Source organism: Henckelia pumila, unplaced genomic scaffold (assembly GCF_033568475.1).
Source record: "Henckelia pumila isolate YLH828 unplaced genomic scaffold, ASM3356847v2 CTG_80:::fragment_1, whole genome shotgun sequence".
In the NCBI taxonomy this organism is placed as follows: domain Eukaryota; kingdom Viridiplantae; phylum Streptophyta; class Magnoliopsida; order Lamiales; family Gesneriaceae; genus Henckelia; species Henckelia pumila.
Genome location: NW_027331883.1, coordinates 517,976 through 539,355, shown reverse-complemented (window position 1 = coordinate 539,355; position 21,380 = coordinate 517,976). Strand labels below are relative to the sequence as shown.

Below are 21,380 nucleotides of genomic sequence, written 5' to 3'. Positions count from 1 at the left end.
CACGAGAGTATACTAATAATTGAAAAATGAAAAAGGCGAAGATTCGAAAAGAATATGGATCAATGTTTTTAAAACCGGACTAGAGCGGATCAGTCGACTCGACCGTGAACCGATCACGGTCTGATTTGGAATAATTCCGAAAACTAATTTTCCAGTTAACTCACTCGGAATGAGTCAAACTCGGCCAAGAACCGATTGAATAGGCCTTCGGTGAACTAGTTCATCTAATTTTTTTTTAAAAAGATAAACTTTTATTTATTTCTTATTTCCTAGACAAAAAATTTATATCCTATATTTAAAATTCAAAAGTTTTATTTTTATATATATATATACATTATTATTTAGTTTTAAAATTTTCAAAAATAATATTTTAGTAGTATTTGAGCTTCTATTAATTTATTTTTGTTAATAAAATATAAATCATTATAATTGATATTTTTTATGAAAACTTGTAAATTTTATTAAAAATTCGTAATATCGTGATTAAAATTCAATCCAACCACAACGAATGAATCTCAGACACCCACATAAACGATATAAAGAAATAACAAAATTTTTTAAGTAGTTTGTCACTTCATTGGCCGTCCTCATAGCGTGTGAAAATAAATGCAATTATAATTAGATCATAGAGATTCTATCTTTAAAGTGTATAAATCCAACATAACTCAAGTCATTTTAAAGCTACGTGAAATCGTGACTGCTTGCATTGCATAAAGTAAATCAGAAAAAACATGAATTCGATGGAAGCCCCTAGATCAACCAACTTCGAGACCTTCTCAAATTGAAAATAATTCCCTAAGTATTATCGAACCTAGCTTTGGTAGAGTTTTAGCGAATGCAGCCATCACATCACCATTATTGGATCGAATCAGTCCCCCGACACCACATTTATTTGTCATTTTCTCGAAAGACTGAAACTGAAAGATCACATAGCCGAAACATCCATCAGACGTTTCGGTCGATGTTACCTCACCCGAATAGTGCCCAGATAGAGATCGGACGGCTCGGATCTCTTTGCAGATCAATTCAATTGATTTGCAAAGAGATCCGAGCCATTGCTTTTGGTTTCAGGGCAGTGTCCTGAAGCCAACATCGATCGAACCCCATCATACGGGGGTTGCCACACAGTTGGAGATGCGATGGGTCTCGAAAACATTGCATTATATTTGATATCTTGATTATATATATACACACATATATAGTTATTTAGATTTTAAACTTTGTTAAATATACATATTATTATATATTATATATTTAATTTTTAAAATTTAAAATATTATAATGATGACATGTAGCTTATCTGACATCAAAGTCCAGAGTAGTTGGAGACCCAATTGTCACAACCTTCTCCTTCAAATAAAAAAAATTTAAATATCTCAATTACTATATTATATTATCACTTTATACAATAAATATAACATTATTACGATCCGACCATCCGATTGAACCGATCCGATCTATTGAATTATTTTTTAATGGTATATAGTTCGATGAGTAGCTTGATTATGAAAATATTGCCATGGACTCACATAAGTTTTCGGGGTAATTCGACCCCTATGAATTTTTCATTGTCTACCCTATGGGGTCGAAAAACCCAAACTCAATTGTTATGGACCTATGGTACATGGATTACATGGCATTCTTTTATTGGCGGCAACACGTGATCTTCTTCTTTGTTGATAAATATTATTTATACTTGTAATTATTGTTTTTATTATATAAAAAATTCCGTGTTACACAAATTATTATTTCCAAAAATAGTTGACATGCGCAATTAATTAATTGGTCAACTATGAGAAAAAGTCCATACACTTTCGAATTTTTATTTTCTATAACTTGGAAGATACGCCTGAATGTGAATGCTCAGAGACGAATTTTTATTTTCTATAAATATAAATATAAATATAAATATAAACATAATGATAAACTGATCTATATAATATGATATTATAATTAAAAATAATAATACAATATAAATTAATGGCATCATTATTTATCCGTGTTCCTTGTTTGTGCCCCAGGAGGCCATATGGGGGGTTCGTTCTAGTAGTTTCTAGGAAATTACAAAATAGCCTTTAAATATTGGCGTGGTCTTCTTTCTGAAGCATTCATTTCATATCGCGCTATTACTAGGAGAAAGAAAAGACGTTTGCTTCGCTAGCGAGACTAATGGATTCGTTCGCATCCTTCTTCGATTCGCAATCTTCTTCTCGGAATCGGTGGAGTTACGATTCTCTCAAGAATTTCCGCCAGATTTCGCCCGTCGTACAAAATCATCTCAAACAGGTTTTTTTTTTTTTTTTTTTTCGTTTCTTCCCATTCTTTTGTCGTTTCCTGCGAATTCGTTGGTGGTTTCTTCGAGAATTGATATGTTTCTTATGTCTTCTTTTGGGTGACGATTGGAATCGACGTCATGCGATGAGAATTGAAGATGATCCATTTAACTAGGGTTGCATATTCATTTCCAATTTTCTGACTGTTAGGGCTTAATTATCGGTTGTTGGTACTGCATTAAACTATGCTGGAGATTTTTATTAGATTTATCCTCCGCTGAATTGATTTTCGGGATGATGATTTTTCTAACTGATTCAAACAATAATATCATTTATCGAATTTTCTCCTTTTTTTTGATAATTCTAGATTTATCTGGTAAAGTTTCTTGTAAATTTGGATATGTTGAAAAATAATTCTTTCACAATTCTTTAGTATTTCCTTCCATTTGTTACAATCGTTTGTTGGCTTTTCATTCACAATGTTTGAAGAGAAAATGCTACCTGATCGTAGGTTTATCTCTCACTATGCTGCGCACTGGTAGCGTCTGCGGTTGGAGCTTATCTTCACATTCTTTTCAACCTTGGTGGGTTTCTTACAACACTTGGATGCATGGGTAGTATAATTTGGCTTCTCTCTGTTCCTCAGTATGAAGAGGTATTTCTCTTTTTTGTCTCTCGCTTACATGTATAAAAGCTGTTGAATGAGTATTTCCTATTTTTGGTTGACTTTGTGCAGTGAAAATTTCTAAAAGGATATGAAGCAGATAAATTAAGACTTTTATGTTTGGGATTTATGTGGAATCTTCGCCTTATGCTTTTTATATAAGAAGTGTTTCAAAATCTTGGCCATAAGTTTATCAAGTTTTTGGAAAAATCAAAATGTTTTTTTACCAAACCTGGTATACATAGTTACATACACACACTTAATTGTTATTATCTTTCATTATGAACAGAAAAAGCGGATGTCACTTCTCTTGGGCGCGGCACTGTTTGAAGGTGCCTCAGTTGGTCCATTGATCGAATTGGCAATTGACTTTGACCCAAGGTATATATTTGGGTCATTTGATTTTTACTTTATCTGGTGCCATTTTCTTGATAAAAGCTGACAATCAATCTGTGATTTTCTTGTTCAGTTAAGTCCACCTGTGTTAAATTATGAATCTCATATTGCAAGTCTTTTTCTGCTCCAGCATTGTTGTCAGTGCTTTTGTTGGTTGCGCCGTGGCCTTTGGTTGTTTCTCAGCAGCTGCCATGGTAGCCAGGCGCAGGGAATACTTGTACCTTGGTGGCCTTCTTTCCTCTGGTCTTTCCATCCTATTCTGGTTGCATTTTGCATCATCAATTTTTGGTGGTTCTATGGCCCTCTTCAAGTTTGAGGTATATAATTAGTGTTTGATTTTCTCTTAATTTGGAACCATGGATGCCTGGCATGTTTCAAATTTGAAACTTAGGTCTCGAAATAATTATTGACCTGCTGTCTTCTCCATTCATGACTGATGATAGAAACAGTGACTATAACTTATGCTACTTAAATTTTCCTCTTGCAGTTGTATTTTGGGCTCCTGGTGTTTGTAGGCTACATAGTAGTCGATACTCAGGATATCATTGAGAAGGCACACTTTGGGGATCTTGATTACGTGAAGCACTCTCTGACCCTTTTCACTGATTTTGTTGCTGTCTTTGTGCGTATTCTTATCATCATGGTAAGGACTTTTTCTAAATTGCAGCACATATTACTTCCGAGGTTGAATTTTGTTTGGCTTTAGCTTACAATACTGCCTTTTTTATTTTTAGTTTTATACTGAAATTATATGATGATAACTTACATCACAATAGCCCAAAAATGAAAAAACCAATGTAGTATCAACTCAACTAAATTTAAAGAAGATGAACTTGACGTTGAGCTTGGTCTGTTTTTGAAGATTGATTCGAGTTTTGCTAATATATATGATTAATCGATGTAATGTTGCAGTTGAAGAATGCTTCCGAGAAGGAAGAGAAGAAGAAGAAGAGGAGAAACTGATACTGGAAGGAGAAGAAGCGGAGGAACTGATACTGGAGGACGACAGTAGTTTGAATGTGTGTTTACTAGAAATAAAATGCAACTTGAATGAGTCTATTCTTTTCTTTTTTTTTTTTAAAATAACCTTTGTGGTTCTTCTGTTACTTACACATATACGAAGTTTTTCAAGTAGCACAAGCTTAAATGTGTGTGCGGTTTGTTCCACACCTTCTGCCTTTGGGCTGTTTTGTGCTGTGTATGTCGTCTCCTTCACATTGTTTCTGGTTATGAATAACTAGTCTTTGAAGTGTAATTCTGAATTAGTTTTGCAAAATTTGGTCAACCCGGTTGGGGCAAGGCAGCTCTTTCTACCTTGCCCCCAGCCCTTGATCTGCCAAAATTATGTTAGATTCTATAATATTTATTATTGTTACTTGGAATTTGGATAGTGTTTGGGAGAGAGAGCACCTCTCAAAATTTTATTAACAAAATTATGTTGTTAAGCAAAATGAGAAGTGCTCATAGAATATCTCTTAAACACTATCTTGGTATTCTTTGCATGCGAGAGTGTAGGAAAATTTCCCCGCTTAAAAATCTAAAAATTAAATTTTTTATATATAAAAATAATACAATCGTTCAGATTTAAATTATAGATGAGTTCCATTGTTTATGTATATGAATTTTTGCGTGTTGGATCATTAACAGAATTTATGGCTTTTTGACTTCTGTATCTTTTTATATTTAAATTAAAAATTATATAAAATATTTTTCAATATTCATCCAAAATTTTTGGCTTCTGCATCTATTTCTATTTAAAAATCATATAAAGTATTTTTCAATATTTATCCATACGTAAAAAATGATTCTACCATTTTTAATAAAAACACTTTAAAAAATGAGTTTATTTAAGCGTTTTTTTTTTAATTCACAGTTTTTGTATCTAAACTGGTCCGTAGCGATTGTGTTGGTAGGAAAAGAAGTATTCGCTTTTAGTGTATGCTAAATAGTACATCCATATAAATTTTAAAGTTGTTTATGTTATACCGAGAGTGTTATTATCGGTATAGTTTTCAAAAAATATTCACATTAACATCTCGATTAAAAATAAAAAATAATTGTAGACCCTATATGTTTTGTTGCACAATGTGAACATCTTGAATATAACTATTGATAGTATCACTCCTCCCACTCCCTGTGTAAGATGGACAAAGCGGAAAACTTGGGCAGCTACTATGTTGTAGAGATGACAAAGATTAGCGACACTCTTTTGTATGTCTGTCTTTGTTTAACCCTTTGTTCCTCCAAAATTTCAGTGTGTGGTCCTTGTTGTGTGGCTCATCTTTTATGGGTATTTGGCAAAGGATCTGCGGGAAGTCATTTGCAATGATACGACGGAGCCTGTGTTTAGCTCGAAATCAATTTGTGTTTTACATGCACAACAGGATCATAATAGGGGCAATTTAATTTCATGATGTGAAAACGTACGCCATCATAAAATGCATCGTCTTGTATTGAACAAGGACTTGGTCAAATACGTTTCGATAAGTACAATGAATCATGTCTTATTTTTTTTATTTTTTTTTACCTGAAAAGTTAAATGGCCTGCACAACTTGACAAAACTGATGATTTCAATTGCTCCTAATTTTGTGCAACACATTCCAATCTCCAAATCAAAATGGTGAGTTTTTACATGTTTTCGCCGTTTTGTTTGATCAATTCATCATTCTTTGAAGTAGTGTATTTTCATTTCATTCGAACTAACCATGGTGTGAATCTGCTTGTGTACTAATTTCCAAAACAAATTTCTAGAGTATCACCTGCTGTCGGGAAAAAGCCGTGTTAGTCACCGTGTACGAAGAGAAGCCGAGGACGAGGCCACGATCATCAGAAAATGGGCTAAGCAGCCGTCATCACCACCATCATCATACACATCACGATGTCTCAAAACATGATAAAAGAGGCAGAGGGTATGATCGGAGAGCAGAGCTTCTTGAATATGCCAGACAACTACGAGCAACTTCAGCGACTCCGAATGCAAAAGCACCCGTTCCAACTCAGGTGGTGTCATTTATACCACTAGAGAAACGACCCTTATTCCAATATATATCATCATTCCGTCATCTCATCAGATAACATATACATATATATTGTGACTTGTTTCTAAATCTAAGGTATATTATATGCATGCATTAACAGATTCTCCCAGTCGAAAGGAAGCCAAAACGCGCAACTACTCCGAGTTGCCTGGGAAAATGGGGGTCCCTGATACCAAGCTTTTTCAAAACAAGGATGAATCCCAAGGGGAAAAAGAAGAGCAGTGTGTTGACGACTTATAAAATGAAAGCTCTAGTGAAATGTCTCCAGGTGAAGTTACATTTTTGTGCTTTCTTTAGGCTCTCTCTCTACATACATTAATCTAAATGTGAGCGTACGTATTATACTTTTCAGGTGCAGAAAAAGGAAACCTTCATGTCAAAATTGGTCACAAGAACCACCAAAACATAAGTGAACTGTTGATCTTATGACAATTAATCAAGTTGTTTGGATAGTTCCAAATAAATTGTAGAGAATACATAGACTTTATCGTGCACTTTTACATGAATCGATTCCTAACAAATATATATGTTTGGTTTCATTTTCGCTGATCAAAATTATATATTTTTATTTTTTCAAAAAATTAAATAAGAGAGATGGAATAATTAAGCCAATAATGATCTATCTATACTATTTGACCATTCAATTCGTTTAAGGTTTTTTTTTTTTAAAAAAATTTCTAAAACACCTTCAACCATCCAATTATATATATACAACATTTTTCTTTACATTTAATTTTTTTTCTCTTATCATTTTAATTTCTAAGCTCAATAAATTTTATTTTAAAATAAAAAACTAACTGATTCTCTAACATTTCTCCAAACTTCAAACATTCTTCGATATACAAGTAGGTCTCTTGTAAAACAAGAAAAATAATATTTTTTATATAAATGATCTATTTCACGAAAATGACCCATAAATCATCTCACAAAAATTTTTGGGTCGAAACACATGCATGTTTCCTGAATATCATGATCTGTTTGGAACTTGAGCCGTGACTGAAATTTACATATTTAACTAGACTAATGTAAATAAATATTAACTGAAAAATGTGGGGAAAAAAAACTACAATATTTATTTCGTGAGAATATTAAAATTTTCCATCAAAATGTAAGACGTAATAAATACCAGGCTAATCCACAAACTTCAAAGGTCGTAAAAACAAGCAAGCGAAAGTTATCGATGGCGAGTGTAGTTTTAATGCCTCCGAGATGGCGCCCAGAAGCAATCCACCTCAAGAAAATAAGGAGCAGAATCAGGTCCATGGCGGATGCTGAAGCTGGTGGTGTAACTAGAAAGGAAGATATAGTCATCGTCGGGGCTGGAATTGCTGGGCTTGCTACTGCTGTGTCGCTACAAAGGTTACATTTCTTCCAATTACAGCTGATTCCACTTGATTTTTGACTTCGTTTTTTTTTTTTTTTAAAAAAAGGATTTTGAAATTCGATTTGTGTTTGTTGGTTGTCGGTTGAATGGATAATTATAGGGTGGGGATTGGGTCAGTGGTGCTGGAGCAGGCTGAGTCTCTGAGGACTGGAGGAACATCGATTACGCTTTTCAAAAATGGGTGGAAAGTTTTGGACGCTATAGGGGTGGGAAGCCAGCTGCGAAGCCAATATCTTGACGTTCAAGGGTACGGAGCTTGTTCATGGTTTTGGCCAGTGGACTTCCAAATTCTACATCACATATATTTTATCGATAAAGGGTGTGATACATTTTGAAAACACTTCAGGACACCCTTCTAGCTCTGAATTTCTTGTTTTGACCTACACTTATATTTGAAGCACTAGTTATGCCTCTCAAAATCTAGCCCGTGGCGCTTCAACCTGAAATCAATCCTGAACTATTTCTTGTTGCCAGCTGTACAGGATGGTGATGAAATCAGAGGATGGAAGGGAATTGAGATCCTTCAGATTCAAGGATGAGGATGAAAGGTGACTTCTTTCGATGTCCTTCTGGTTGTCTGATGCTCAAAAGTTAAGTACTGCCATTTGACTGTTTCCATGAAACAGTCAAGAAGTTCGAGCTGTAGAGCGACGGATGCTCTTGGAGACTCTTGCTAGCCAGCTGCCACGAAATACAATTTCATTCTCCTCTAAGATTAGAACTATTGAAAGAAGTAAAAATGATGAGACCGTGCTGAAACTCGAGGATGATTCTCAGATATCTGCTAAGGTAGGTTGACTGACTTCTTTCCTGATGTATTTAGACTTGGCATGCGATAATTATTTATGCTTAATACTAAATGTGTTCCTCAGTATAAGATGGACTAGTAGATTATTTAGTATGTGCTGCTATTGCTTTCAAATATATCTCAAGTAATCTGGACAAGGAATATTAGGATAATTTGCATGGGTTCCAATCAAGTATAGTGTTGATGTGAGGTGGAAATGTATGGTTAGTTTGATTTCATGGTATCGTTGAAGTTTTACCAACACCAGATGGAGTTCTCTGTAATTAGATCTTAACCCGATGAAGTGACATAGGATTATTATTTTTAAGCTTAAGAATGTTCATCTTCACTAACCATTGAGCATTGTAACTTGTTGTAGATTGTTATTGCATGTGATGGGACAAGGTCTCCAGTGGCTAAGTGGATGGGTTTTCCAGATCCCAGTTATGTCGGCCATTGTGCTATTCGTGGCATTGGAATTTACCCTGATGGGCAACCGGTGGAGCCAAAAGTAAGTTATGTTTATGGCAGAGGTGTGCGTGCTGGCTATTTGCCGATTTCTTCTACTAAAGTGTACTGGTTTGTCTGCTTTAACAGCCCTTCACCAGGTACGCTTCTAATGGAGCTAGTTTCTCATTAAATTATAAGTAAATTTATCATATCTGCAAGTGACTAGTCTCGAATCACAACCATACTCTTTTCATTTTTGCACCAATGAATCTACTATTCTCGAACCACAAACAAGATTTCTTATCTGCATATGGCAGTAAAGATTGAACTTGTGCCTCCTTTTCCTGCTACCGTGTACTATACAGTCCCATATATCAAGATTGAAATCGTGCTTCCTTTTCCTGCTAGGATACACTATACTGTCCCATGTTAAATTTTTTATGGATGCCAAATGACAGGTCCAAAGATAACTGATCCGTCCATTTTGAGGCAGGAAACTAACAAATTAGTCCAAAACTGGTCCTCAGATCTTTTGGACATCATAAAATCTACTCCAGATGAAATGTTCATACGAACCCCTCTGGTAGATCGTTGGTTGTGGCCTGGAATCAGTCCTCCAGCTTCAATAGGAAATGTTGTTCTTGTTGGTGATGCGTGGCATCCAATGACACCGAATCTTGGGCAAGGTGGCTGTTGTGCATTAGAAGATAGTGTGGTACTTGCCAAGAAACTTGAGCAGGCGCTGAAGTCTAGGACCATTTCTGTAGAAGACGCATTTAGGTCTTATGGAAGTGTGAGATGGCCACGAATCTTTCCATTAACCATCCGTGCAAATCTTGTGGGTGCTCTACTGCAGATGGATGACCCGTTAGTATGTTCTCTTCGAAACAATGTTATTCTACCTAAGCTAGTCCAGCTTGGACCAATGCTAGAACATACAAATTTCGAATTTGAGCCTCTATGATGTACATATCGATTCATTTTGGCTGCTCAAGTTAACTGATGATTTACAATCAACAGAATGTATGTATCAAAGTAAGTATATTGTTTATCCATTCAAAAATCTAACGTTCAATGAGAATTTGAGGGGTTGAACTACGATGCAAGACTTGTCCGCTTTAATGAATCTTGTTCAATCTATATATTATTTCTTAAAATTACCACAATGCACTGTCAAAAAATTACCACAATTCAACACCTAGCAATATTACTTTTACATTATTATTATTATTATTATTATTATTATTATTATTATTATTATTATTATTAAAGCATCGTAATAAAACAAACAAAATTTCTCGAAAAAAATAATTACAATAATGATCAATGCCATAAAAATCTACGCTAAGGGCAGCTTTTCTAAATACAGCTGCGACAATTTTGAATACATGGTTGAAACATCCATGCATGCAAATTAGCATTTTGATACATCCATGGACTTGTGAAGTCTTGTTTCAGGCTTACCAGTTACCAATAGTCACGGCAAGAGCATTTTCCATCAAGAAAATGGTGAAATCTTGTTGTATCTCTCACAATTATCTCCCGGCCTTCAATTGCTGAGATAAATTTCGTGGCTTCGTGGCAGTCACCACAAACTCTTAGATTCTTAAATACTCGAATTGGCATACCCGACGGTAGTCGTATTAGGCCAAAGGCAATGGCCAATTTCTCACTGTGCCACATAAGTAGCTGCTCTTTCTGCTCCTCTCCCACATCATGCAAAGCAGATTCAAGATCAGGTACATAACCTGCCAACTTCATTTTCTTCTCGAGTTCAGTGAGTTTTTCGTGAATGTGTTCCAGTTCAGGGTGAAGCCTATCTCCTGATCTGAACTCATGAACGACACTCCTTACCTCGATCCAGCTGTACCCAGGCGTTTTAATGACCCTATTTTCCTTCATCCATCTTCGAACTTTTGAAACGCTCTCCCAATTCTTTTTTGCAGCATAAACATTTGCAAGTTGAACATATGCAGCCGGGTTCCCAGGGTCAAGACTAAGCAAGTTGTTGGCAGCAAACTCAGCAATTTCCGAGTTCTTGTGTATTCTACATGCACCTAGAAGGGTTCCATATATAGCAGAATGAGGTTCAAAAGGCATTTTCTTGATCAAATCCACAGCCTCAGTCAGCCTGCCTGCCCGACCAAGAAGATCAATCATACTAGTATAGTGATCTGGTCTTACTGCAATTTTGTAATCCTTCTGCATTTTCTCAAAATAAGAAATCCCAACATCAACTAATCCCGCATGATTACACGCAGATAAAATGCCCACAAACGTGATCCAATCCGGTTTTGTTCCGGTATCTCTCATCTCATCAAACAAACTCAGAGCCTTCCCACTGACCCCATGTTGGGCATATCCAGAAATCATAGCATTCCAAGTGACCAAATCTTTACACGGCATCTCCTGAAATAACTTCCAAGCATCTTTCAAAACCCCACATTTGCAGTACATGCTAATCAATGAAGTCCCTACCATTGTGTCCAAATACAAGGGCGATTTTTGCACAAGCTGGTGCACCTGTTTCCCAAATTTTAACACCGATAAATTACTGCACGCCAACAAAATGGTACTCAAACTTGACGGATTAGCTCGAATCCTTAACTTCAACATTTTCTTGAAAACTTTCAAACAATCTTCGCCTCTACCATTTTCAACATAACCTGCCATCATTGCATTCCATGTAACCAGATTCTTGTCCGGTGTTTCATAGAACACCTTTTCTGCCAATTCAACTCCCCCACTTCTCATATATCCGGTAATTATAGCAGTCCAAGCAATGACACCTTTAACAGGGGCCTTTCCAAACAACTCCAATGCTGATTCCAAATCCCCAGTTTCTACATATCCTGAAATCATTGCATTCCAGGTCACAAGATTCCTCTTTGGCATAGCGGAAAACAACTCCTTAGCTTCATTCATCCTCCCCTGTTGCGACAACCCTGAAATCATGGTGTTCCACGACGCAGTGTCTTTAACCGGCATTCGATTAAAGAAACCCTTTGCTTCCTCCAAATCGGAATTTTTCAAATAACATGCCAACATGATATTGTACGATACAGTATCTGGCGCGGGAATTTCATCAAACAGTTGTCGTGCTTCTTTCAACATCCCCGGCCTTTTCGAGAACCCCGCTAAAATTGAATTCCAGGACACCGTGGTTCTCATTTTCATTCTCAGAAAAACTTTCATTGCTGAATCTAAGTCCCCACACTGAATGTAAGAGGTAATCATTTTGTTAAAGGCGGTTATTTGCTTAGACTCAAACGCGCAATGGTTTAGCTCACCATAAAATGGCGGTGATGATGACTGGAATTGGATCGTGAAAGAATTGGATTCGGAGGGAAGTGCTTGTGGTTCTGAATTGGCATCTGCGCTTTGAATTCTGCCATAGAAGTGTAGAGAAATTCTTGGCAAGAGGAATACTGTTTGGAGGTTTGTAGTTCTAAAATGACGACGAAACATTTGACATGTTGCATGGGGACGACGAAAATTAAAACAAAATTAATTTATAATAATTCAATAAGTGATAAAGATAAATAATATACAGATAATTAATGTAATATAATAAAAAATAAATAAAAAATAATAGTGAATATAGTATTTGATTTGATTTGATTTATAGATTATAGTTTATTTGATTTTATTGAATTTTATATAAAAATATAAAATTATCATTTTTTCCTTTTAATAATAAATAAAATATGAATATTATTATTTATAAGGCTAATATAATAATTTAAATTCAATGTTTTGGTTGATGTAAGATAAATAATTAATGATTTGATGGATGTAAAATAAATAATTAATAGATGGATAAATAATATGACGAGAAGAACGCGAGATTGAATAACATAAGTTATACATAGATTAATAATGACATCTACCAAACGGAGCCTTAATAAATTAACAGTGGGACTCATAACTTTTGATGATGTGGAAGGTGTTATTGGATGTTATTAACATGTAGCGTTGTGGATGGCCTAAAGGGTGATTATATGTTGCAACGAGAAAATAAATTACTCACGACATATATATTATTTTATGAAAATCTCATTTGAAAATAAACAAATGATTATGTGTGAATCATCGACAATTTATTCTTCAAGTCATATATTCGCTCCAACATCTCATATAAATTCACAAGGAATATTTCTTTCGATGTAGAATTATCTCATCATTATCCATGTGCATATTTTAACAATATATTTATGATTATAAGAAGTTGTACACTTAATATTTCTTGATATAAATTTAACCATTTACAAATAATATTATTAATAGGGATTCAAGAGCATTTTACCATTTGAGTGCATGATCTCAAGGAAACAACAAATGGTGGGATTGATCTTTGACATGATACGCACATAAATTTAAAAGTTGAAGTCAACTATGGGCACCATGCATACAAGTTTAATTAAATATTATGATGATAATTAATAAATTAATACGAATGGATTTTACTATATATTTCAATATTTGAAAATCCAATCTTCTTATCTCTTATTATGATAATATCAAGATGGACTCGGCAAACAACTTGGTATTGCCGAAATATTATTTCTTTCAGGAATCAAGATCAACCCCTTTGCCTTGCTTGTGTACAATCTTTTCACGTTTGATGTTTGCTCGTTAAGCAACTTCAACAAACTTCTCTTTGCATTTGCCCTAAATGGGCAATTTGAAGCCAAAAACCCATCCACCAAGTGCAAGTACGCTTCCAAGTCATGGCAACAAGCTACATCTGCATGAGGCTCCAAGAAAGGAGACATCTTGGTATCGACTCGTAGCTCGGTCCCGACGTGTGCGTACGCCCACGGCATACTTCTGTCTAGTGCATTAAGAAACTTCTCCGCCCCCGAACACCTCAACTTCTTGTCGAGTTCTTCGCTTACAAACATGCCGGGAACTCGTGTGATCACGTCCTGAGAGTTCACGATACGTAGGACCTTTACGTTCCTCGAGTTGAGTCGATTCGCAAAAGCTCGATTTCCGACCCGCGGGCCGCCGAAGGAGAACACGGCGATGGGAGGCATGTTAGGTGCGCATGTACTACTAAGCTCGTCCCCCACCAGCAAGGCTAGGGCGGCGCCGAGGCTGTGCCCCGTTATTGTTATACTAAGAGCTTCACCTTTATATTTTTGGATTAATCTTTGAACTTCGTTTACTACTGATTGAGCTAAACTTGGGATATTATCATTAGCGCCACGAGTTTTGAATAAGCTCAAGAACCCGCATTGCACTTTGGGTAATCCTCCATTTTCTTCTTCTTCTTGGGAGATTGGAACCAACAAATCTCTCATATTTTCGGCCCATTCGAGACAGGTGGCAGTCCCACGCAAGGCGATGATGATGTCTCTCCTTCCCATCCGTTGGATCTCCCTCCGATCATCACAAACGGCGACGTACCCGGCCCAGCTCGAGCGTTGGGTCATCCAACCAAGATCCGGAGCCATGTCATCGACCCAATTTGGCAACCCGATTGAGGAGGTGGTATATAAACTCTTGGTGACCTTGTAAGATTTGTCGGGGAGAGCCACGTGGCGCGGTTTCTGAGATTCCTCCATCGACACCGACGGGTTCGAATGAAAGCAATGGTAAGCCGCCTGAATGAACTCCCCGAACCGGACAACCTCTCGCCGGAGATTCTCGTCCAAAGGGTCGAGTAAGCCGGTCCAATCATCGCTGCCGTGATACTCCCTCCACCGGCTTCCGAGATTGTTCCGAGGAGAATATTCCGTGGACTTGGAAAGTAGCCGCCGCAGCCTGTTTAAATGACGCGGGGACATATCCTCCGCAGCCTTCATTTCCGGCCAAACTCCGGCCAAACTCAGCCGTTCGAAGAAACCTTTGGGGCGGTGTGGTTCCTCCGGCGGAGGTATCTGGTCGGGTGGCTCCTCTGGAGGCTGCTCCGTCGTCGGCAACAACTTTTCGAGGTTGAGGAGGTGCTTCGTGGTGATGTTTTCGGGTTTTTGAGATGCTTGAACTCGGTTCAGAGGGTTCAGAGGCGAGCCGGCGCATCGAAAGGCGGCGCGTCTGGCCTGAAAGGAGTGGAGATTGTGCGCCGGCAGCGTGTTTCCGATTTGCATTCTGTTTGAGATTAAAGTCAAACTATTATGCGGTCTCCTTTGAACTGGATTTAAGGGGTTTATATAGAAGAACTCTTTGTCATTTGCCCTTGGGACTTGCATAAATTACCTTCTCACCCTTTTCAAATTTTTAATAGTAAAATATCTTAAAAAAAGTAAATGATACCCTGTGTCGGCTAAACACCCCAGAGGGCTTCATTTGATCATCTCATGTTCAACTGAATTTGGCATTACACGAAATGAATGTCAAAATTTCTTTATTACCAGCGTTCCTAGCACGTGATATGTATTTATACATAAATCATGTTATATTAATTAATTTTTATGTTATTTACGTGATATGTATTTATACATAAATCATGTTATATTAATTAATTTTTATGTTATTTTTACAACTCACATGATAAATTATATATTTAAAAATATAGAAATGATAACTATCTCTAATGTAAAATTTTAAAAATATAAAAAAGATAGTGAATATCATTTTTATAAATAAGATAATATCTAATGGTTAAAAAATGAGAACATATAAAATGACTAATTTGTCTAATAATTTTGATTTTTTATAAATTAAGTTAAGATATAATTGTAATTGACTAATTTCATCTTAAACTTTACTAATTAATTAAAAGTTAGTTACTTAAGTGATCTCTATTATAATAATACAAAAATATATATTATAAGTTTTTAGCACATATTTCGAGTCACCAGGTTGATATTTAATATTCTTTATATTAATTTAAATTTATTGTGCGTAAAATTTATTGTAATTTAGGTACGTTACCTACAAAAGAGAGCGTGATTCTTAAGGTTTTTTTTATAAAAAAAATGTCATCTTAAATCTTAATATAGTTCAAACAAAGTCAATTTTTCGTTTTAAAATAAAATTTACATTTGTGCCAATTGATTAATATATGAGGGATTGATAAACTTTTTAAGATTTGATTTGGTAAGTCACATGTAAATTTTCGTCGTTGTTTCTAAACGAGAAACACATGCATGATCGTTTAAGAATTCTTCTTAGATTTATTATAAAATACAAATTTGCCAAAAGATTAAACTTAACAAGGTTTTGTTCAAAAATTAAGCTTAATTTTACTCTGAATCTTTTTACCCCGTGAAAATGATATTTTTTGCTTCTTTTGGGTACAAGGGTGTTTCTGGGAAAATTCCTCAAGTTGGTTTCTTGTCCAATTAATCGGCTTACTCGGTCTATTTGACTAAAATGCCCCGAGAACAGAGGGGGAGGGGGACATGTGTTTTTGTTTCAATTCAAGACATCTGATTTCGTTATCCAGGCATTTCACATTTGGACGATGTTTCCACGTAATCGGACAACATAACAAAGTCGCTTAAATATATATATATTTATATATTTTTTCAAATTCTTGAATCAATCGAGTTAAACTCTATCGACCAAATATATTAAACTCTATCGACCAAATATATATTAGTGAATTGAAATTAATCACATAGAAATTAATGGGAGGAAAAAAAAAAAAAAAGGGGTGGGGGTGGCGCCTGAAATATTTTTTCGCGAAAAGTAAACTTTTTTCTCGAGTTTTCTTACTTCTCGAGTCATCTTCAAAATTTTCTAACACCCACAACACACAGAATCTTAATCTGCACTTGGATTTTCTTCATCCGCATCAAGATAAAATCTTGGCTAATTAGTATCATTCCGAACATAGCACATAATATATAATCATATAATATAAATTCGAGTTTCAATTATAACAATTGTTTTTTTCTAACTCAAAGTCTCAAATGTGTTCGAGGCTTGGCTTCAGTCAATTAATAACACCACCGTCAGCGTATTATGTAGGCATCAATAATAACCACAATGGCCAATACTAAAAGTTGGAGGAGAAATGGTCATTTATAACGCTGTATTTTGCATTTACTTACATTCAATGACAATAACTCCACCTAATAATGTTTTTATATAATAATAATAATTTTTTTCAAAAGGCCAGTATAATTTCTGTACTTGTCAACCAAGATGTTATGATATGATAAAAAAAAAATTATTCATAAAGTTTGACCATATATATATCGAATAAGCCAAGACCTGACTGATTAAAAGTTAAAGATATATGTGCATACACAATCAGTTAATTGGATGCTACGACTGATTATTATGGAAAATATTTGGTTTACTTAAAATAGTTTGCTAATAGTTAAGCAAGTTAAATATAATATGTACTCACTTGTCATACGATTATATTAATATTTTGCTAAATAGAAACAAAGGGAACATGTATTATCCATTAATTAATATGAAATAAAAATTAAATCTCGTGTTGGTAGTCTAAAGGTTAAGATTCGATAATGATACTAAAAAACTAATATTTTTTTTTAAAAAAAATGTAAATTTTGAATTCTATAAATTTCAATTATGGCTTCGACGTTTTCAAACTAAAACAATTATGCCTTTTGGTCTTCCGATTTGAAGTCATGATCTGGGAAGCATTTTAGGGAGTGTTTGTAATCACTAAAAAAAAGTGATTGTTAGCTTTTGACTTAAAAAATCATTTTTGTGTGTTTCTTAAACCTATATTATGTGCTAGCTTATGCTTAACTTAATTAAAATCCAAAATATAGTCATGTGGTGATTATGATTCTCCAAAAGTGATTCTAATAAGAAGGTCATTGTTAAAATCACTCTAATCACTTATTTATCAAACAGTACCAAACTTTGATTTTTAAATTTTCGCATTTGTTTCCAAACACTACTAACTTTTGATTTTTCTTAACATTTTTATAATCTGTAAATTAATCACTTCTACAAAAGCACGATTTATTGCAAACACTCCCTTAATATATTTCGGTGTTAAATTATTTAGAGAATTGTATTTATCAATAAAAATGGAGAAAATGCATAAAATATAAAACATTACTCTCAACATTGTTAAGTCGATTTTTACATTTGGATAAATATTTAGGCATTATTTGGTTTGATGTATTATTAATCTATGTATAACTTATCTCATTCAATCTCGCGTTATTTTCGTCATATTATTTATCCATTTATTAATTATTAATTTTACATCAATTAAATCAAATAAATTATAATAAGTCATTCATCAAATCAAATAATGTATTAACTATTATTTCTTATTTATTTTTAATTAACATTATATTACTTATATTTGTATTACTTATTCTATCACTCAAACCAAATGATGCCTTAATAATAGTTTTGCTTGTATTTTTTTAAATAGAAGTAGAAGCATAAAATTAAGGGCGTGTTTGCAATAAATTGTGCTTTTGTAGAAGTGATTAATTTGATTTTTAGATTTTCACATTTGTTTCCAAACACTACCAACTTTTGATTTTTCTTAACTTTTTTATAATCTATAAATTAATCACTTCTACAAAATCACAATCTATTGCAAACACTTCCTAAATAAAAAGTTAAGAAAAATCAAAAGTTGGTAGTGTTTGGAAACAAATGTGAAAATCTAAAAATCAAAGTTGGGTAGTGTTTGATAAATAAGTTATTAGAGTGACTTTAGCAACCTTCTTATTAAAATCACTTTTGGAGAATCATAATCAATTAATCACTACATGACTAACTTTTGAATTTTAATTAAGTTAAGCATAAGCTAACACATAATCTAGGTTTACGAAACACACAAAAATAATTTTTTTTAAGCCAAAAGCTAACAATAACTTTTTTTAGTGATTGCAAACACTCCCTAAAATAAAAAAAATTATATATATATTTTTTTTAAAAAAAAACAAATTTTGTGATCAAACATGTTTCTAACATTTTGCCTTCTGCAACCAAAAGGGAATTAGGCTGACCGCTGATTTGATATTAATTACAAATCGCATAGTTTCAAACTTGCAATCCACCAATATAATTTTGATTTGACCTAAACCTTTTGAATTTAGACCGGCGGAGTTTGCGTTATCTATCAACTTATTGGACGTATCGTTACCAGGTAGGATTTGGAAAAAAAGATGTTACATTTTTTTTATGAAATATAATTATATCCAAAGAATTTTTTTAAATTAGTACTATTCAAACTTCAAATACTTCATGCATTAGCCATCGTTGATACCCAACTTTTCCAAAGCTTGATAAGTAGATTGTCTTTGAATTCTCTATGTACGTCAGTACTAAATAGATTGGGCAAATTCCAATATAAAGTTTCCCCAGCAAAATTCATATTCTTTTTCTTTTGAATTTTTGACTCGTTTTGATGTAATTTCAAGTCAAATAGATATTAGTTCAAAGAATGGGATCTGATACTGCGATGAAATATCCCGGATTATCATCAAACCCGAGTGGTTATCGAGAGCCCAGGTAGGAGGTCTTCCTAGGCCAGTAAGGTCTTCCCGGCCTGAGAACTCTTTCCAAGCAGAGAACCCTTCTCGGACGAGAGTTCCTCCCTTTCCCGAGGACCCGGGCCTCTCGAGCACCCTGGCCTCCCGGTCCTTGGCCTGACCATGTCACGAGTCCCACAGTATGGGCATCATCTGGGAGCATCAGAGAATAGTGAATAAGCATGGGCACCGCTCAGGAATCACAGAATCAATCGCTTCACATTTAATGTTGTCAGGAGACCCATACCATTCAATCATTACTCTTCCCCGAGAGTTTCTTATAAATACCAGGTCCCCAGGCCTGGTTGAGGTATGTTGATTTATCTTCATAAATACGTTCTCACGTCTTACATTTTACGTGCACTCAATTTCCTTAAATTTCTAAGCCCACTTCATACATCTTGGTCTGACTTAAACATCGGAGTGGCGACGCCGGAGGACTTTCGACGCCCCACTTACGAGTTTTCTTTGTTTTCTGGTGTGTAGACTTCATCTTCAGGGGAACAAGTCACTACTTCATCACCCGGGTTCTTACCCACCACCCGGGAATCCATTGTATGATGTTCGCATCAATATCAAATAAAATAAAATAAGGATAAATCTGAATAGCTAGAATCTAGCGAACCCTAATTATTGAGAGCTTAATCATCTCTCATCAAATGACACGTGTCATTTTTTTTATTATTATTTATTGTTTTTGTTTTTTTTCAACTCCTTGAGACTTTAAATTTTTTTCCTTTATTTACTCATCATTTTCGGTTTTTAAAGAAAAATGTTCTTGTAACACATTTGGTTTTTTTATTTTCTCTTCTTTATTTGTTTTTCTTATATATTATTATTCACTTTTTTTATACATACTTATTCACACAAATTATAGAACTAGCAAAGATATTATTTATTAATTTATTATAAATAATTAAAACATTAATTATATAGTAAAAAAACATAATTTTTGGTAACTTACCATTATAAATTATATATATTAAAAATTTTATAACAAATTTTCAAGTTCATATATTAAAAATTATTATAATATATTAATGACTAAGGAATGTTATGATAAATTAAAAAATATCAAATTGAATTCATAAGTTAATAAAACTCAAAGTTAAAGCTGATATTTATTTTTAACTATAACATATTTACATTCGGCTAGACTTAAAAAATCAGATAATATTTTAAGATTAAGACAAATGGATAAGTAATGTTGAAACGACCCTAACTCTATAATTAATAAATAAATATGCGGAATTTTTTTTTTTTTTTATACTTACTAAATAAAATATGTACATATATGCCCATACATATATGCACAGAATAAAAAGATTTAAAAATAAATAAATAAATAAATAACTCAAATAAAAAATGCATTCTTTAATAAAATAAATATCTGAGTCAAATATTGAATTAAAATACTGCATAGATAAAATGATTAAAGTTTGCATGCACTGAAAATATTTAAATAACATATTTCAAACCACAACCACTGAAAATAATTAAAATGTATAACATGCTGAAGTATTCAAAACATGCAATGTGACTCAGACATCTATCACGGTCACGGGGATCACTGCCAGTCTGCTCATACGTCCTCGCCTCCGGTGGGTACTACATCCTCTACGTACTCACCTGCACCATACCAGTGTAGTGAGCCTAGAAGCCTAACATGCTAACATAACAAGGATTTAAAATATTTTAAACCACTTTAATACTAATACATAACATATACATGAATGAGCATGCTTAAAATAACATCACGACATAACATAACTTAAATTAACTTAAATATCATAATCATACATAATACATAAACATTGTTGAGCAAATTATTTTCTAACATCGCATGGTTGTATCCATAGTGTAACCTTAAATCATACATCAAATACTGATCAGCGTGGAAACCAACGTACGTGGCGGTGACGAATCACCTCTTAAATTGGCAGTAAACTGCCCTTCA

General features: G+C 34.2%; 4 protein-coding genes across 5 annotated transcripts; 2 read left to right on the top strand and 2 right to left on the bottom strand.

The window, feature by feature from the left end:
- Positions 1 to 2,102: 2,102 nt before the first annotated feature.
- On the top strand, positions 2,103 to 4,500 carry LOC140873628 (bax inhibitor 1-like). The gene is made up of 6 exons (XM_073276815.1): positions 2,103 to 2,286; positions 2,785 to 2,928; positions 3,227 to 3,318; positions 3,464 to 3,650; positions 3,821 to 3,976; positions 4,246 to 4,500. The coding sequence occupies exons 1-6, from the start codon at positions 2,170 to 2,172 to the stop codon at positions 4,294 to 4,296; spliced, it is 747 nt and encodes a 248-aa protein (XP_073132916.1). The 5' UTR covers positions 2,103 to 2,169; the 3' UTR covers positions 4,297 to 4,500.
- A 2,957-nt stretch (positions 4,501 to 7,457) lies between these two features.
- On the top strand, positions 7,458 to 10,074 carry LOC140873741 (monooxygenase 3). 2 transcript variants are annotated; one of them, XM_073276976.1, is made up of 6 exons: positions 7,458 to 7,731; positions 7,857 to 8,003; positions 8,239 to 8,304; positions 8,383 to 8,545; positions 8,923 to 9,151; positions 9,452 to 10,074. In XM_073276976.1, the coding sequence occupies exons 1-6, from the start codon at positions 7,553 to 7,555 to the stop codon at positions 9,955 to 9,957; spliced, it is 1,290 nt and encodes a 429-aa protein (XP_073133077.1). In that variant the 5' UTR covers positions 7,458 to 7,552; the 3' UTR covers positions 9,958 to 10,074. The 2 variants fall into 2 exon arrangements, with proteins under 2 accessions (XP_073133077.1, XP_073133078.1); XM_073276977.1 differs by lacking the exon at positions 7,458 to 7,731 and having other exon boundaries at positions 7,862 to 8,003; positions 8,231 to 8,304.
- A 221-nt stretch (positions 10,075 to 10,295) lies between these two features.
- Positions 10,296 to 12,366, bottom strand: LOC140873762 (pentatricopeptide repeat-containing protein At4g16835, mitochondrial). Its single transcript, XM_073277004.1, has one exon. The coding sequence runs from the start codon at positions 12,228 to 12,230 to the stop codon at positions 10,461 to 10,463; it is 1,770 nt and encodes a 589-aa protein (XP_073133105.1). The 5' UTR covers positions 12,231 to 12,366; the 3' UTR covers positions 10,296 to 10,460.
- Positions 12,367 to 13,273: 907 nt separating this feature from the next.
- On the bottom strand, positions 13,274 to 15,114 carry LOC140873740 (phospholipase A1-Ibeta2, chloroplastic). Its single transcript, XM_073276975.1, has one exon. It carries the CDS (start codon positions 15,083 to 15,085, stop codon positions 13,514 to 13,516), a length of 1,572 nt encoding a protein of 523 aa, XP_073133076.1. The 5' UTR covers positions 15,086 to 15,114; the 3' UTR covers positions 13,274 to 13,513.
- Positions 15,115 to 21,380: the final 6,266 nt, after the last annotated feature.

What these genes read in the sequence shown, in the direction of transcription:
- LOC140873628 (XM_073276815.1), top strand. Translation starts at nt 2,170, where the DNA reads ATGGATTCGTTCGCATCCTTCTTCGATTCGCAATCTTCTTCTCGGAAT. An exon ending in TACAAAATCATCTCAAACAG is followed by an intron (nt 2,287 to 2,784) that starts GTTTTTTTTTTT and finishes ACCTGATCGTAG; the next exon opens with GTTTATCTCTCACTATGCTG. An exon ending in TGGCCCTCTTCAAGTTTGAG is followed by an intron (nt 3,651 to 3,820) that starts GTATATAATTAG and finishes TTCCTCTTGCAG; the next exon opens with TTGTATTTTGGGCTCCTGGT.
- LOC140873741 (XM_073276976.1), top strand. Translation starts at nt 7,553, where the DNA reads ATGGCGAGTGTAGTTTTAATGCCTCCGAGATGGCGCCCAGAAGCAATC. An exon ending in ACTGCTGTGTCGCTACAAAG is followed by an intron (nt 7,732 to 7,856) that starts GTTACATTTCTT and finishes GGATAATTATAG; the next exon opens with GGTGGGGATTGGGTCAGTGG. An exon ending in CAATATCTTGACGTTCAAGG is followed by an intron (nt 8,004 to 8,238) that starts GTACGGAGCTTG and finishes CCAGCTGTACAG; the next exon opens with GATGGTGATGAAATCAGAGG.
- LOC140873762 (XM_073277004.1), bottom strand. Translation starts at nt 12,230, where the DNA reads ATGATTACCTCTTACATTCAGTGTGGGGACTTAGATTCAGCAATGAAA.
- LOC140873740 (XM_073276975.1), bottom strand. Translation starts at nt 15,085, where the DNA reads ATGCAAATCGGAAACACGCTGCCGGCGCACAATCTCCACTCCTTTCAG.